The sequence below is a fragment of the Salvelinus sp. IW2-2015 genome, linkage group LG23, assembly GCF_002910315.2.
Source record: "Salvelinus sp. IW2-2015 linkage group LG23, ASM291031v2, whole genome shotgun sequence".
NCBI classification, from domain to species: Eukaryota; Metazoa; Chordata; class Actinopteri; order Salmoniformes; family Salmonidae; genus Salvelinus; species Salvelinus sp. IW2-2015.
Genome location: NC_036863.1, coordinates 20,245,548 through 20,259,776, shown reverse-complemented (window position 1 = coordinate 20,259,776; position 14,229 = coordinate 20,245,548). Strand labels below are relative to the sequence as shown.

The 14,229-nt window shown below is 44.0% G+C and overlaps 1 protein-coding gene across 2 annotated transcripts; it reads right to left on the bottom strand.

Annotated features, from left to right (window-relative positions):
* Positions 1 to 1,032: 1,032 nt before the first annotated feature.
* On the bottom strand, positions 1,033 to 8,148 carry LOC111950720 (ras-related protein Rab-24). 2 transcript variants are annotated; one of them, XM_023968537.2, is made up of 9 exons: positions 7,776 to 8,148; positions 7,062 to 7,237; positions 6,874 to 6,942; positions 6,598 to 6,676; positions 5,150 to 5,217; positions 1,998 to 2,097; positions 1,808 to 1,858; positions 1,623 to 1,682; positions 1,033 to 1,469 (listed from the first exon to the last, which is right to left on the bottom strand). In XM_023968537.2, the coding sequence occupies exons 2-9, from the start codon at positions 7,173 to 7,175 to the stop codon at positions 1,405 to 1,407; spliced, it is 606 nt and encodes a 201-aa protein (XP_023824305.1). In that variant the 5' UTR covers positions 7,176 to 7,237; positions 7,776 to 8,148; the 3' UTR covers positions 1,033 to 1,404. The 2 variants fall into 2 exon arrangements, with proteins under 2 accessions (XP_023824305.1, XP_023824306.1); XM_023968538.2 differs by having other exon boundaries at positions 1,305 to 1,469; positions 1,812 to 1,858.
* Positions 8,149 to 14,229: the final 6,081 nt, after the last annotated feature.

Sequence of the window (14,229 nt, the reverse complement as noted above, 5' to 3'; positions counted from 1 at the left end):
AAACCATTCATAAAAATGAGCTATGTGAACTAGTCCTCTTTCTCAGGCACCAGGTCTGCGTCCGTGGGGAGTGGCACCATAKAAGGTGCTGTGTGTGTATAAGCAATAACACATTTGATGAAGTGTATGTACACTTGAATGGAGCCTTCTATACACAGCTAATGATGGATATGTGATTCATGCCTGTGGGCCCATTGCTGCTGCTTACTACTAGTACCCTACAGGCACAACTTCAGTGGGACTGAGATAAACCCTCAGAGGTTTCAGAATTTTCTTTCAATTATCTTTGTACTCAAATGCAATAATAGCTCTAACTAAGCTACATTTTCACACACATTGGTAAAATCAAGTAAAAATCTGCCATTGGCTAGACTGTCTCAAAAGGTCAAAGGTTTCTTAAAGTGTAAACAGTAACAATACATTCACAGAAAATTGCAACTTCTCATTGTGTGGAGTAACGACAATGGTCAGCCACGGTGATGAGGCGTCCGTAACATTGAAATAGTGACTTGATGGAGATTTCTTTGAACATTAGTTAAACATAGCCGTATGTAGGGTTTCTTTGAGTATATATATATAAATAAATAAGCCATTTAGCAGACAGTTTTATCCAAAGTGACTTACAGTAAGGCATTCATATATTTTACGTATGGGTGGCCTAGGGAATCAAACCCTCAACCCTGGCGGTGTAAGCGCCATGCTCTACCAACTGACTTACAGAGGACCACATAAGCTATATCTTGTACTTTTAGCCATGGCGACATAACTATCATATTACATTTACCCACAAGCTTTTTCCTGTGTTGGTGCAATCTTTCTAGTTGCATTCCATACTTTCAACTGTATCAGAACTTATGACGCTAAGAAAAACATATTAGATGACAATAAATGTGCAGGTACATAGTTTGGCAAGTACATTTCACCATGAAGAGTAGACAATGAAAACAGTGTTCACAGAATGCTTATTCAAATCAAGTCATTAAGAAGCACACTCACTCAAGGCATTTGACTGAGTGATGAAGGCCATTTGTGTCATCAGCATAATTCATTTATATAAGGTGGGTTGATAGACACTGAGGAAATCAATGTTATTTTTTWTTTTTTTAAGTGGGGTTGAGGTGCTAGTTCCTCGTATGCTTCATTCAGATATCGCCCTTGGCAGGTCCTTTGTCATGGGAGAGGGGTCGCGTCCAACTATTGTGAGGACTCCTTTAAATGCAGTGAGCATGTAATCGTCTATGGGACAACGGAAAAAAGCTACCAAGAAAAACCAGCAACACTGTTTGGACTCCTCTCTTTCTTTCTCTGTTTTAAATGGACAGGCTCCAGATGGGATGTGTAGCATCCATCCTGCATTTTCAGGTTGCTTTTACAGCAAGTGATCGCTGTCCATCCAGTAAAGGCTCAACTGTGGCAGCAGGAATAGAAAAAAGAGTCCTTCTTCTGACCCAAGTCAATACCGGTCTCTTCTGTAAAGAGAAAGCAGAGATTTGTCAATCAGACCCATTCAGGAATGCATTAATTCGCTACAGTGGAGATTAAATTGACAACTCATGCTAGTAATACTACCATTGCAGACAAAATGTGCACTGACAGCTAAGCTATTGGAGCCAAAGTCTCACCGGTCAAGAATTGAAAGGAGATGCTGTTGTAGTCCTCTGCAACCTTTTGGAACAGCTCATCTGGAATGTGGTTAAAAGACAGTATGAGTCTACATCTGCATTTTTGGAAATGTTGTCTTATGAGAATGGGTTATAAATAAGGTTACACTATATTTGAAATTAACTGACCATGAGGTGTCACTTACCCACATTGTTTCCTGTTTTACTGGATGTTTCAAAATGTTTAGCTCCAATCTCTGAAGATGAGAATGGGGAAAAACACTAAACATGAGCCCCTTTAAAACAGCCAGTCCTTATACTAATCAAGAGGATGTCTGGTCAAACACTCAGACTACATTAAGTGGGAGTTAGTGATGATTATCATTAGCAATTTACCATCAGCAAAGTCCTGAACGTCATGGTAGTCTACTTTCCGCAGGCCCCGGTCACTCTCAATCAGGTCAATCTTTGTGCCACACAGGTATATCTTGCAGTGCTTCAATTGAGATCATAGAAAAAAAATTGAATCTGTGTCATTGTGGGCAGTTACATACATAGGATAACATACTCTCATCAGACAGTTTATTAGGTACACCATCTCATTCACAGATCGCTCCTAAAGACTGCGTTACGTGGCCATGACTTCCTATATAAAGCAGGCAGACATGCATTGAGGCATTCAGTTACTGTTGGATTGAACGTTAGAATGGGCAAAACAGGTGACCTAAGCGACTTCGAGCGTGTTATGATCGTCGGTGCCAGGAGCGCCGGATCAGGTATCTAAGAAACGGCCACCCTCCTGGGATTTTCACGCACAACAGTGTCTAAGGTTTACCGAGAATGGTGCAACAAAACATCCAGTGAGTGTCAATCCTGTGGGCGAAAACAGCTCGTTGATGAGAGCGGTCGAAGGAGAACAGCAAGAATTGTGTACGCCAKGGATCATCAACTAGATTCAGCTGCGTGCTGATTTTTTCTTGAGGGGATGGTTGGGTGGCCGGAACATAATTACAAATGATTTCTAGACTGCAAATTGACCTCAAGAATCCCAAATAGATATAATATTTAACTAAAACAATCATTTCAAACCTTACATTTGTACATGATCACGTCTCCAGTATGGATAGAAGTACTTGGGAACAGATTTCCCAATCTAAAATCGCTTGGAGCTGATTTCCTGGTGTTTTTACAGTTTATCTCCAACAGAAAACTTGGGGGACCAAATAAAACCACATGCATGCCAAATTCAGCCCGCGAGCTGCCAGTTGGGGGACCCTGGTGTAAGCTAACAGGAGGGCCACAAACAGGCAAATAATGGTGCAGTACAACAGTGGTGTGCAGAACGTCATCTCGGAATGCAAAACTCGTCAATCCTTTTCACGGATGGGCTATTGCAGCAGATGACAACAGCGGGTTCCACTCCTATCACTATGAACAAGAAGCGGCTCCAGTGGGCCTGCGATCACCAACACTGGACAATTGAGGAGCGGAAAAACATTGTCTGGAACATGACAGCGAGTTCAGTTTACTTGAGTGGCCTGGTCAGTCCCCAGACCTCAACCTAAAATGAGATGGAACGGGCTATTCACAACATGAATGTACTGCCCTCCAATCTGCAGCAACTGCATGATGCCATCGCGTCAGCATGGACCAACATACCTGTGGAATGTTTCCGTCAACTTGTAGAATGCGCTAAAGAATTTAGGCAGTTCTACATTTACATTTTAGTCATTTAGCAGACGCTCTTATCCAGAGCGACTTAGGGTAGAGTGCATACATACTTTTTTCCCGTACTGGTCCCCCGTGGGAATTGAACCCACAACCCTGGCATTGCAAGCCATACGGGACCTGGCAAAGGGGGGGGTCCAACCTGGTACTAGATTGTGTACCCAATAAACTAGTACAGTGCATTAGGAAAGTATTCAGACCCCTTGACTTTTTCCACATTTTGTTACGTTACAGCCTTATTCTAAAATCGAGTAAAATTACCCCCCTTAAATCTACACACAATACCCTACAAGGACAAAGAAAAAACAGGTTTTTAGAAATTAGGAAATATATATTAAAAAAAATATCACATTTACTATGTATTGAGACCCTTTAACTCAGTAGTTTGTTGAAGCACCTTTAGCAGCGATTACAGCCTCAAGTCTTCTTGGGTATGACGCTAMAAGCTTGGCACACCTGTATTTGGGGAGTTTCTCCAATTCTTCTCTGCAGAGCCTCTCAAGCGCTGTCAGGTTGGATGGGGAGCGTCGCTGCACAGCTATTTTCAAGTGTCTCCAGAGTTGTTCGATCGGGTTCAAGTCCAGGCTCTGGCTGGGCCCCTCAAGAACATTCAGAGACTTGTCCCGAAGCCACTACTGCGTTGTCTTGGCTGTGTGTTTAGGGTCGTTGTCCTGTTGGAAGGTGAGCCTTCGCCCCAGTCTGAGGTTCTGAGCAGGTTTTCATCAAGGATCTCTCTGTACTTCGTTCCGTTCATCTTTCTCTCGATCCTGCAAGTCTCCCAGTCCCTGCCACTGAAAAACATCCCCACAGCATGATGCTACCACCATCATGCTTCAACGTAGGGATGCTGCCAGGTTTCTTCTAGATGTGACGCTTGGCATTCAGGCCAAAGGGTTCAATCTTGGTTTCATCAAACCAGAGTATTTTGTTTCTCATGGTCAGAGTYCTTTAGGTGCCTTTTGGCAAACTCCAGGTGGGCTGTCATGTGCCTTTTACTGAGAAGTGGTTTCCGTCTGGCCACTCTACCATAAAGGCCTGATTTGTGGAGTGCTGCAGAGATGGTTGTCCTTCTGGAAGGTTCTCCCATCTCCAGAGGAACTCTGGAGCTCTGTCAGAGTAACCATCAGGTTCTCGTGTCACCTCCCTGACCAAGGCTCTTCTCCCCCGATTGCTGTTTGGACAGGCAGCCAGCACTAGGAAGAGTCTTGGTGGTTCCAAACTTCTTCCATTTAAGAATGATGGAGGCCACTGTATTCTTGGGGACCTTCAACGCTGCAGACATATTTTGGTACCCTTCCTCAGATCTGTGCCTCGACACAATCCTGTCTCAGAGGTCTACGGACAATTCCTTTGACCTCATGGCTTGGTTTTTGCTCTGACATGCACTGTCAACTGTGGGACCTTATATAGACAGATGTGTACCTTTCGAAACCATGTCCAATCAATTAAATTTACCACAGATGGACTCCAATCAAGCTGTAGAAACATTTCAAGGATGATCAATGGAAACATGATGCACCTGTGCTCAATTTCTAGTCTCATAGCAAAGGATCGGAATACTAATTTAAATAAGGCATCTTTTTTATTTTTTATAAATTTGAACACATTTCTAAAAACCTGTTTTTGCAGTGTCATTATGGGGTATTGTATGTAGATTGATGAGGGGGAAAATGTATGTAATACAGTTTAGAATAAGGCTGTAACGTAAAAAAAAATAAAAGTCAAGGGGTCTGAATACTTTCCAAATGCACCTTATGACAAAACCCATCATACAATTCCCATTGGCAAGTGAGTTGAGTTTTTATGAAAGAGTCTGTAACCTCGTCACAGTTTTGCAGTTCCTTCACCCAGAATCTAGCTCGCTGGAAACTGCTTGTGTCCGTCAAATCTACAGGAGAAAAAGTCACACAAATTAAGGTGAATGACAACATAAAACTTAACCAAAACAGTGTATGTTTTCACAGTTATGAAAGTGTATTTGACCTAGAATATTTTGTAGTATTAATAGTAATATTGCAATGTAAATCAGCCCATAAAAACAACACTAAAAACAGAACCAGATAAAAACTAAAAGACACTTAAATGAGTCATCAACTGGGGAAATGCCTCATTGGCTATTTTCCAAACTGTAAAAAGTCCCCCAATGAGGGAAATAAGAGTGGAGGACACTCATATATGCAGAAACCTCCATTGCACTCAACAAGAATTTCTACAATTAAACATTTAGGATATAACAAAGCCATTAGTGCTTGCCAGGGACCTCACGATACGACATTATCATGATACTTAGGTGCCAATACGATATGTATAGTGATTCTCACAATTCTATATGTATTGCGATTCGATAATGCAATTTTACTGTGATTTGATGTTCCAAACATATTGCTCGACACTGAGTATACAAAACATTAAGAACACCTGCTCTTTCCATGACAGACTGACCAGGTGAATCCAGGTGAAAGCTATGAACCCTTATCGATGTCACTTATCGATGTTAAATCCACTTCAAAATCAGTGTAAATGAAGGGGATGAGACAGGTTAAAGAAGGATTTTAAACCTGGAGACAGACATTGATTGTGTACATGTACCATTCAGAGAGTGAATGGGCAAGACAAAATATCTAAGTGCCTTTGAACGGGGTATGGTAGTAGGTGCCAGGCGCACCGGATTGTGTCAGGAACTGCAACACTGCTGGGTTTTTCACACTCAACAGTTTCCCATGTGTATCAAGAATGGTCCACCACCCAAAGGACATCCAGCCAACTTGATACAGCTGTGGGAAGCTTGGAGTAAACATGGGCCAGCATCCCTGTGGAACGCTTGACACCTTGATGAGTCCATGCCCTGACAAATTGAGGCTGTTCTGAGGGCAAAACGGGGACTTCAGCTCAATATTAGAAGGGTGTTCCTAATGTTTGGTATACTCAGTGTATGTCTGCTACAGCGAGACAAGAGAGCATGAGAAAATTTGTTTTGATCAGTAAGGTAAATAAGTGCTGAAAAAAGGTTCTCACTATTTAAAAAGAAGATGTAGAACAAGCTATCGGATGAAAGGAGGAGTTTTGGAGCAGGTACAGACGACTATCGCTAGCTAATGCTACCTACAGTATTGATACTTGGAGTCAAATATTGATAATAATATAGTCCAAAAATAACATTTCAATATGTAACTATAAATTCCCCCCATCACTAAACACCATAGTAGCAAAACAAAACAAAAACGTAGCGTGATATTGATAGTGTCATTCCAAGGGGATAAGAACTTACCATAGCAGACAATGGCAGCCCTGGCTCCTCTGTAGTAGATTCTACTCATAGCCTCGTAGCGCTCTGATCCTGCCGTGTCCTGGGTTGCAGAGAAGGAATCACTTATAGTCTATCCACACATAGCCTGTAGCTACCTCATATCGGGCTACAATGGATTTATTAATTAAATTATTATGCAATGATAATAATAAACCAGGCAACTCCCTACGGAGTATAAAGACTCATGCAAATCCTTTTTCCATTTTATAAAGGATGCCAGCAGTCATCCTCACTCACCCATATTCCCAGTGTAACCACCTTGTTTCCCACCTGGATTGGTTTGGCAACGAATGCAGCCCCAATAGTCTATCAAAGAAAGAAAGATTGCAAGAAAAATATGTAGCAAGTACAATTTTGAGAACTAGTCTTCACACTAAAGCAGAGAGCTTCCCACACACCGCCCTAGGCAATCAACTGATACTCACGTTCTGGTAGGGGCCGACAAGAAAGCGGTGGTGAACATATCTCTCCACAAGGCTGGTCTTGCCCACACTCTCTTTCCCAAGCATAACAACTTTGGCATCCACACGCATGGTCATAGTGCACAGGACCAGGACAAGAAAGGAGGAGCAGGAGAGGGGTAGACCAGGATGCTGAATTGCTGTGTAACAGTTGAAAGAGACAAAAAATTATAATAATAACAGCAACAAGTAGATAGTATGATTAAGAAGTTGGGCACGATAAAACAGTTCCTATATTCCTTCTACTTTGTTCATGGCATGACAACATGACTTCGATGCAGCATGACTTGGCAGCCACCAACAGTACCAACACCACAGAATGAGTTTGAGACACTGCACTCGAAGTTGCCACAGCATAATTTGTCTGAAGAGAGCAGTTGGCAGGATACATTTCAAGACATGTCATGACATTTGTGGCAGATGTCAACAATTCTAAGAAGTGAACTTGAGCTAAGTTAAAACGGGCATGGGTGTGTAGCTAGCAAAATAGTTAATGCTGTCATTAGCTTAACTATCAACAAATGGTACACATAATTAACAGACCTGAACGATTACACGAAATACAAAAGAACGTTTCGTTAGCTAGCTTCACAGTAGCATTTATTAGCTAACTAGCCATCTAACGTTAGCTAATGATGACTTGATAGCTAGCTAGCGAGCTAAAACCAAAACACTTACCTGCTTGATAAACTCAGCTAAATGTGTTCAAATTGAAGTATCAGAGCCGAGTGAGATTAACAATATAGGTAAATGGTCGAATAGCTCTTAAAATATGAACATTTCGCTAAGAGTTAGCTAGCCAGCCAATGTTTGAGCCACTTGGTGTTGTCAGCACGTAACGTTAACGTTACATTTTAGCTAAAAACTAAAATTACAATATACAGAAACATCCCTAACATTTATATAGTCTATGCCATTGCTATGTCATATGGCAAAGCTTACTCGACTTGAACTTCTAGACCCCATTCGTTAGCAAGCAAGTTAAATACAAAATTCCAAGAGGCTTTGTTATGAGGGAACTACTTCTTCTTTAAAGTTTTAGGGCAGACTACACCTATTGGTGTATGGCCGCCACCTCTTTGATATTATTGCGGTCCGCCAACAAATGCTAGTAGTGCATGCCGCCACCTACTGTTTTGGCTGTATATCAGCCCAAATAAATAAAATTTAAATTAACTAAACAAAACTCAATGTACTCCTTTATTCAGATTCAACTGCCAACGCCCATCCCTACAGGCTCTGGGGCCTGACAAGGAAGAGCTGAACAATTAATCAAATGGCCACCGGATTATTTACATTGGACCCCCCCATTTGTTTTTTGCACTGCTGCTGCTCGCTGTTTATTGTCTATGTATTTATTTATTTATTTATTTTTTTCACCTTTATTTAACCAGGTAGGCTAGTTGAGAACAAGTTCTCATTTGCAACTGCGACCTGGCCAAGATAAAGCATAGCAGTGTGAACAGACAACACAGAGTTAACAGGAGTACACAATAAACAGTCAATAACATGGTAGAAAAAAAGAATCTATATACAATGTGTGCAAAAGGCATGAGGTAGGCAATAAATCGAATAATTAAATTAAGCAGATTAACACTGGAGTGATAAATCATCAGATGATCATGTGCAAAGAGATACTGGTGTGCAAAAGAGCAGAAAAGTAAATAAATAAAAGCAGTATGGGGGGTGAGGTAGGTAAATTGGGTGGGTAGTTTACAGATGGACTATGTACAGCTGCAGCGATCGGTTAGCTGCTCGGATAGCAGATTTTTAAAGTTGTTGAGGGAGATAAAAGTCTCCAACTTCAGAGATTTTTGCAATTGTTCCAGTCGCAGGCAGCAGAGACCTGGAAGGAAAGGCGTCCAAATGAGGTTTTGGCTTTAGGGATGATCAGTGAGATACACCTGCTGGAGCGCATGTTGCGGGTGGGTGTAGCCATCGTGACAGTGAACTGAGATAAGGCGGCACTTTACCTAGCATAGCTTGTAGATGACCTGGAGCCAGTGGGTCTGATGACGAACATGTAGCGAGGGCCAGCCGACTAGGGCATACAGGTCGCAGTGGTGGTCGTATAAGGTGCTTTAGTAAAAACGAATGGCACTGTGATAAACTGCATCCAGTTTGCTGAGTAGAGTATTGGAAGCTATTTTGTAGATGACATCGCCGAAGTCGAGGATCGGTAGGATAGTCAGTTTTACTAGGGTAAGTTTGGCGGCGTGAGTGAAGGAGGCTTTGTTGCGGAAATAGAAAGCCGATTCTTGCTTTGATTTTGGATTGGAGATGTTTGATATGAGTCTGGAAGGAGAGTTTGCAGTCTAGCCAGACATAGGTACTTATAGATGTCCACATATTCTAGGTCGGAACCGTCCAGGGTGGTGATGCTAGTCGGGCGTGCGGGTGCAGGCAGCGAACGGTTTGAAAAGCATGCATTTGGTTTTACTAGCGTTTAAGAGCAGTTGGAGGCCACGGAAGGAGTGTTGTATGGCATTGAAGCTCGTTTGGAGGTTAGATAGCACAGTGTCCAAGGAAGGGCCGGAAGTATATAGAATGGTGTCGTCTGCGTAGAGGTGGATCAGGGAATCGCCCGCAGCAAGAGCACATCATTGTGTATACAGAGAAAGAGTCGGCCGAGATTGAACCCTGTGGTACCCCATAGAGACTGCCAGAGGACCGGACAACATGCCCTCCGATTTGACACACTGAACTCTGTCTGCAAAGTAGTTGGTGAACAGGAAAGGCAGTCATTAGAAAAACCGAGGCTACTGAGTCTGGATAAGAATATGGTGATTGACAGAGTCGAAAGCCTTGGCCAGGTCGATGAAGACGGCTGCACAGTAATGTCTTAATCGATGGGGTTATGATATCGTTTAGTACCTTGAGCGTGGCTGAGGTGCACCCATGACCGGCTGGAAACCGGATTGCACAGCGGAGAAGGTACGGTGGGATTCGAGATGGTCAGTGATCTGTTTGTTGATTTTGGCTTTCGAAGACCTTAGAAGGCAGGGCAGGATGGATATACAGTGGGGAGAACAAGTATTTGATACACTGCCGATTTTGCAGGTTTCCTACTTACAAAGCATGTAGAGGTCTGTAATTTTTATCATAGGTACACTTTCAACTGTGAGAGACGGATCTAAACAAAAATCCGAAAATCACTTGTATGATTTTTAAGTAATTAATTTGCATTTTATTGCATGACTAAGTATTTGATCACCATAAACACCGTAAGATCCGGCTCTCACAGACCTGTTAGTTTTTCTTTAAGAAGCCCTCCTGTTCTCACTCATTACCTGTATTAACTGCACCTGTTTGAACTCGTTACCTGTATAAAAGACACCTGTCCACACACTCATCAAACAGACTCCAACCTCTCCACAATGGCCAAGACCAGAGAGCTGTATAAGGACATCAGGGATAAATTGTAGACATGCAACAGGCTGGGATGGGCTACAGGACAATAGGCAAGCAGCTTGGTGAGAAGGCAACAACTGTTGGCAATTTTAGAAAATGGAGAAGTTCAAGATGACGGTCAATCACCTCGGTCTGGGGCTCCATGCAAGATCTCACCTCGTGGGGCATCAATGATCATGAGGAAGGTGAGTTATCAGCCCAGAACTACACGCAGGACCTGGTCAATGACCTGAAGAGAGCTGGGACCACAGTCTCAAAGAAAACCATTAGTAACACTACACCGTCATGGATTCAAATCCTGCAGCGCACGCAAGGTCCACCTGCTCAAGCCAGCGCATGTCAGGCGTCTGAAGTTTGCAATGACCATCTGGATGATCAGAGGAGGAATGGGAGAAGGTCATGTGGTCTGATGAGACAAAAATAGAGCTTTTTGGTCTAAACTCCACTCGCCGTGTTGGAGGAAGAAGAAGGATGAGTACAACCCAAGACACCATCCCAACGGTGAGCATGGAGGTGGAAACATCATTCTTTGGGGATGCTTTTCTGCAAAGGGTACAGGTGACTGCACGTAATTTGAGGGGAGGATGGATGGGGCATGTATCGCGAGATCTTGGCCAACAACCTCCTTCCCTCAGTAAGAGCATTGAAGATGGGGTCGTGGCTGGGTCTTCAGCATGACAACGAACCCGAAACACACAGCCGGGAACTAAGGAGTGGCGCCGTAAGAGCATCTCAGGTCCTGGAGTGGCCTAGCCAGTCTCCAGACCTGAACCCACTAGAAATTTTGAGGGAGCTGAAGTCGTATTGCCAGCGAAGCCCGAAACCTGAAGGATCTGGAGAAGATCTGTATGGAGGAGTGGGCCAAAATCCCTGCTGCAGTGTGTGCAAACCTGGTCAAGAACTACAGGAAGTATGATCTCTGTAATTGCAAACAAGGTTTCTGTACCAAATATTAAGATCTGCTTTCTGATGTATCAAATACTTATGTCATGCAATAAATGCAATTATTACTTTAAATCATACAATGTGATTTTCTGGTTTTTGTTTTAGATTCCGTCTCTCATAGTTGAAGTGTACCATGATAGAAATTACAGACTCTACATGCTTTGTAAGTAGGAAACCTGCAAATCGGCAGTGTATAAATACTTGTTCTCCCATGTAGGTCTGTAACAGTTTGGGTCCAGGTGTTCCCCTTTTGAAGAGGGGATGACCGCGGCAGCTTTCAATCCTTGGGGATCTCAGATGATACGAAGGAGAGGTTGAACAGGCTGGTGATAGGGGGTGCGAATGGCGGCGGACAGTTTCAGAATAGGGGGTCCAGATTGTCAGCCCAAGCTGAATTTGTATGGGTCAGGTTTTCCAGCTCTTTCAGAAACATCTGCTATCTGGATTTGGGTAAAGGAGAGCTGGGGAGGCTTGGGCGAGTAGCAGCGGGGGGGCGGGCTGTTGGCCAAGGTTGGAGTCGCCAGGAGGAAGGCAGGCCGCCATTGGAATGCTTGTTGAAGTCTTCGATTATCACGGATTATATCGGTGTGACCGTGTTCCTAGCCTCAGTGCAGTGGGCAGCTGGAGGAGGGTGCTCTTTTCTCCATGGACTTTACAGTATCCCAGAACTTTTTGGAGTTAGAGCTACAGGATGCAAATTTCTGCTTGAAAAAGCTGGCTCTTTGCTTTCTGACTGACTGCGTGTATTGGTTCCTGACTTCCCTGACAGTTGCATATCGCGGGTGCTCTTCGATGCTATTGCAGTTCGCCAAGGATGTTTTTGTGCTGTCGAGGGCAGTCAGGTCTGGAGTGAACCAAGGGCTTATCTGTTCTTGGTTCTGCATTTTTTGAACGCGGCATGCTTGTCTAATATGGTGAGGAAGTACACATTTAAAGAATGACAGGTCCTCAATGAGGGATGAGGTCAATCCTTCCAGGGTACACGGGCCAGGTCGATTAGAAAGGCCTGCTCGCAGAAGTGTTTTTAGGGAGCGTTTGACAGTGATGGGGGTGGTCGTTTGACCGGGACCGTGGGGATACAGGCAATGAGGCAGTGATCGTGAATCTTGATGAAGACAGCAGAGGTGTATTTGGAGGGCAGGTTGGTCAGGATAATGTCTATTAGGGTGCCATGTTATCGGATTTAGGGTTGTACCTGGTGGGTTCCTTGATGATTTGTGTGAGATTGAGGGCATCAAGCTTGGATTGTAGGACTGCCGGGGTGTTTAGCTATCCCAGTTTAGGTCACCTAACAGAACAAACTTTGACTGAAGCTAGATGGGGAGCGATCAATTCACAGATGGGTGTCCAGGGCACAGTGGGGCTGAGGGGGTCGGAGCAGGCGGGCAACAGTGAGAGACTTATTTCTTGAGAGAGATTTTTTTTACATTAGAAGTTCCGAACTGTTTGGGCATAGACCTGGAAAGTATGGACAGAATTTGGCAGGGCTATCTCTGCAGTAGATTGCAACTCCTCCCTTTGGCAGTTCTATCTGACGGAAAGTGTTATAGTTGGTATGGAAATCTAGAATTTTTGGGTGGCTTCCTAAGCCAGGATTCGGACACGGGCAAAGGACATCAGGGTTGGCAGAGTGTGCTAAAGCGGTGAGTAAGGCAACTTAGGAGGAGGCTTTCTGATGTTGACTGCATGAGGCCAAGGCTTTTTCGTCACAGAAGTCAACAAATGAGGGTGACTGGGGACATGCAGGGCCTGGTTTACCTCCACATCACCCGAGGAACAGAGGAAGTAAGTAGGATGAGGGTGCGGCTAAAGGCTATCAAAACTGGTCGCCTAGAGTTGGGGACAAAGAATAAAAGGAGCAGATTTATGGCGTGGTAGATATGATTCTGGGCATAATGTGCAGACAGGGGTATGGTGGGGCGTGGGTACAGCGGAGGCAAGCCAGGCACTGGTGATGATAAGAGAGGTTGTATCTCTGGACATGCTGGTCTCAATGGGTGAGGTCACGCATGTGTGGGGGGTGGGACAAGGAGGTATCAGAGGTACGGAGAGTGGAACTACAGGGTCCATTGCAAACCAAAACAATGATAATGATAACTAGCCTGAACAACAGTATGCAAGGCATATTGATATTTGAGAGAGACATTACAATAAGGCATAAAGTGATTGCGGTCTTGATTGGGAGAGCTAGCTAAAAACAACGGTAAGATAACAGCAAGCAATAACAGGTAAAAATGGCGACGACTAGGCAGAGAGGGTCGGATTAACTACACACAGATCCTGAGTTAAAGCACAGAAGCCGACAGATAAAACACAAATAAACAGAATGGAGTACCGTGAATTAATGGACAGTCAAGCATGCATCAGCTATGTAGCCAAGTGATCATAGTGTCCAGGGGGCAGCGTAGATGGAGCAGGGAGGCTCCACTAAGCTAGCACGCGGCGTTTAAAGTTAGTAGCCCGGGGGTGTCTGCTCAGACGGAGGGGTCTCAGACGTGGTCGTGTCGACAGAGAATCCAAGCCAGATGGCGATGGCGAAAGAGAGGTTGTGAATTGTAGAATTGTGTTTGCTAACTGGTGCTAGCTTCGTGGCAGTGGCGCTAGCTGCGCTAGCCGCAAGCTAGCTGTGAGGATCAGAAGCAGTGGCTCAGGGATTACGGCAGGAATCCGGCGTTGTTGTCGAGAGACAGTCCGATGCTGGTAAATTGGTGAGTAATATCCAGGCTAATAACAGGGCTGGTGTCTGTGCAGAAGGTAAAAGCTACTAGCAGCGGCA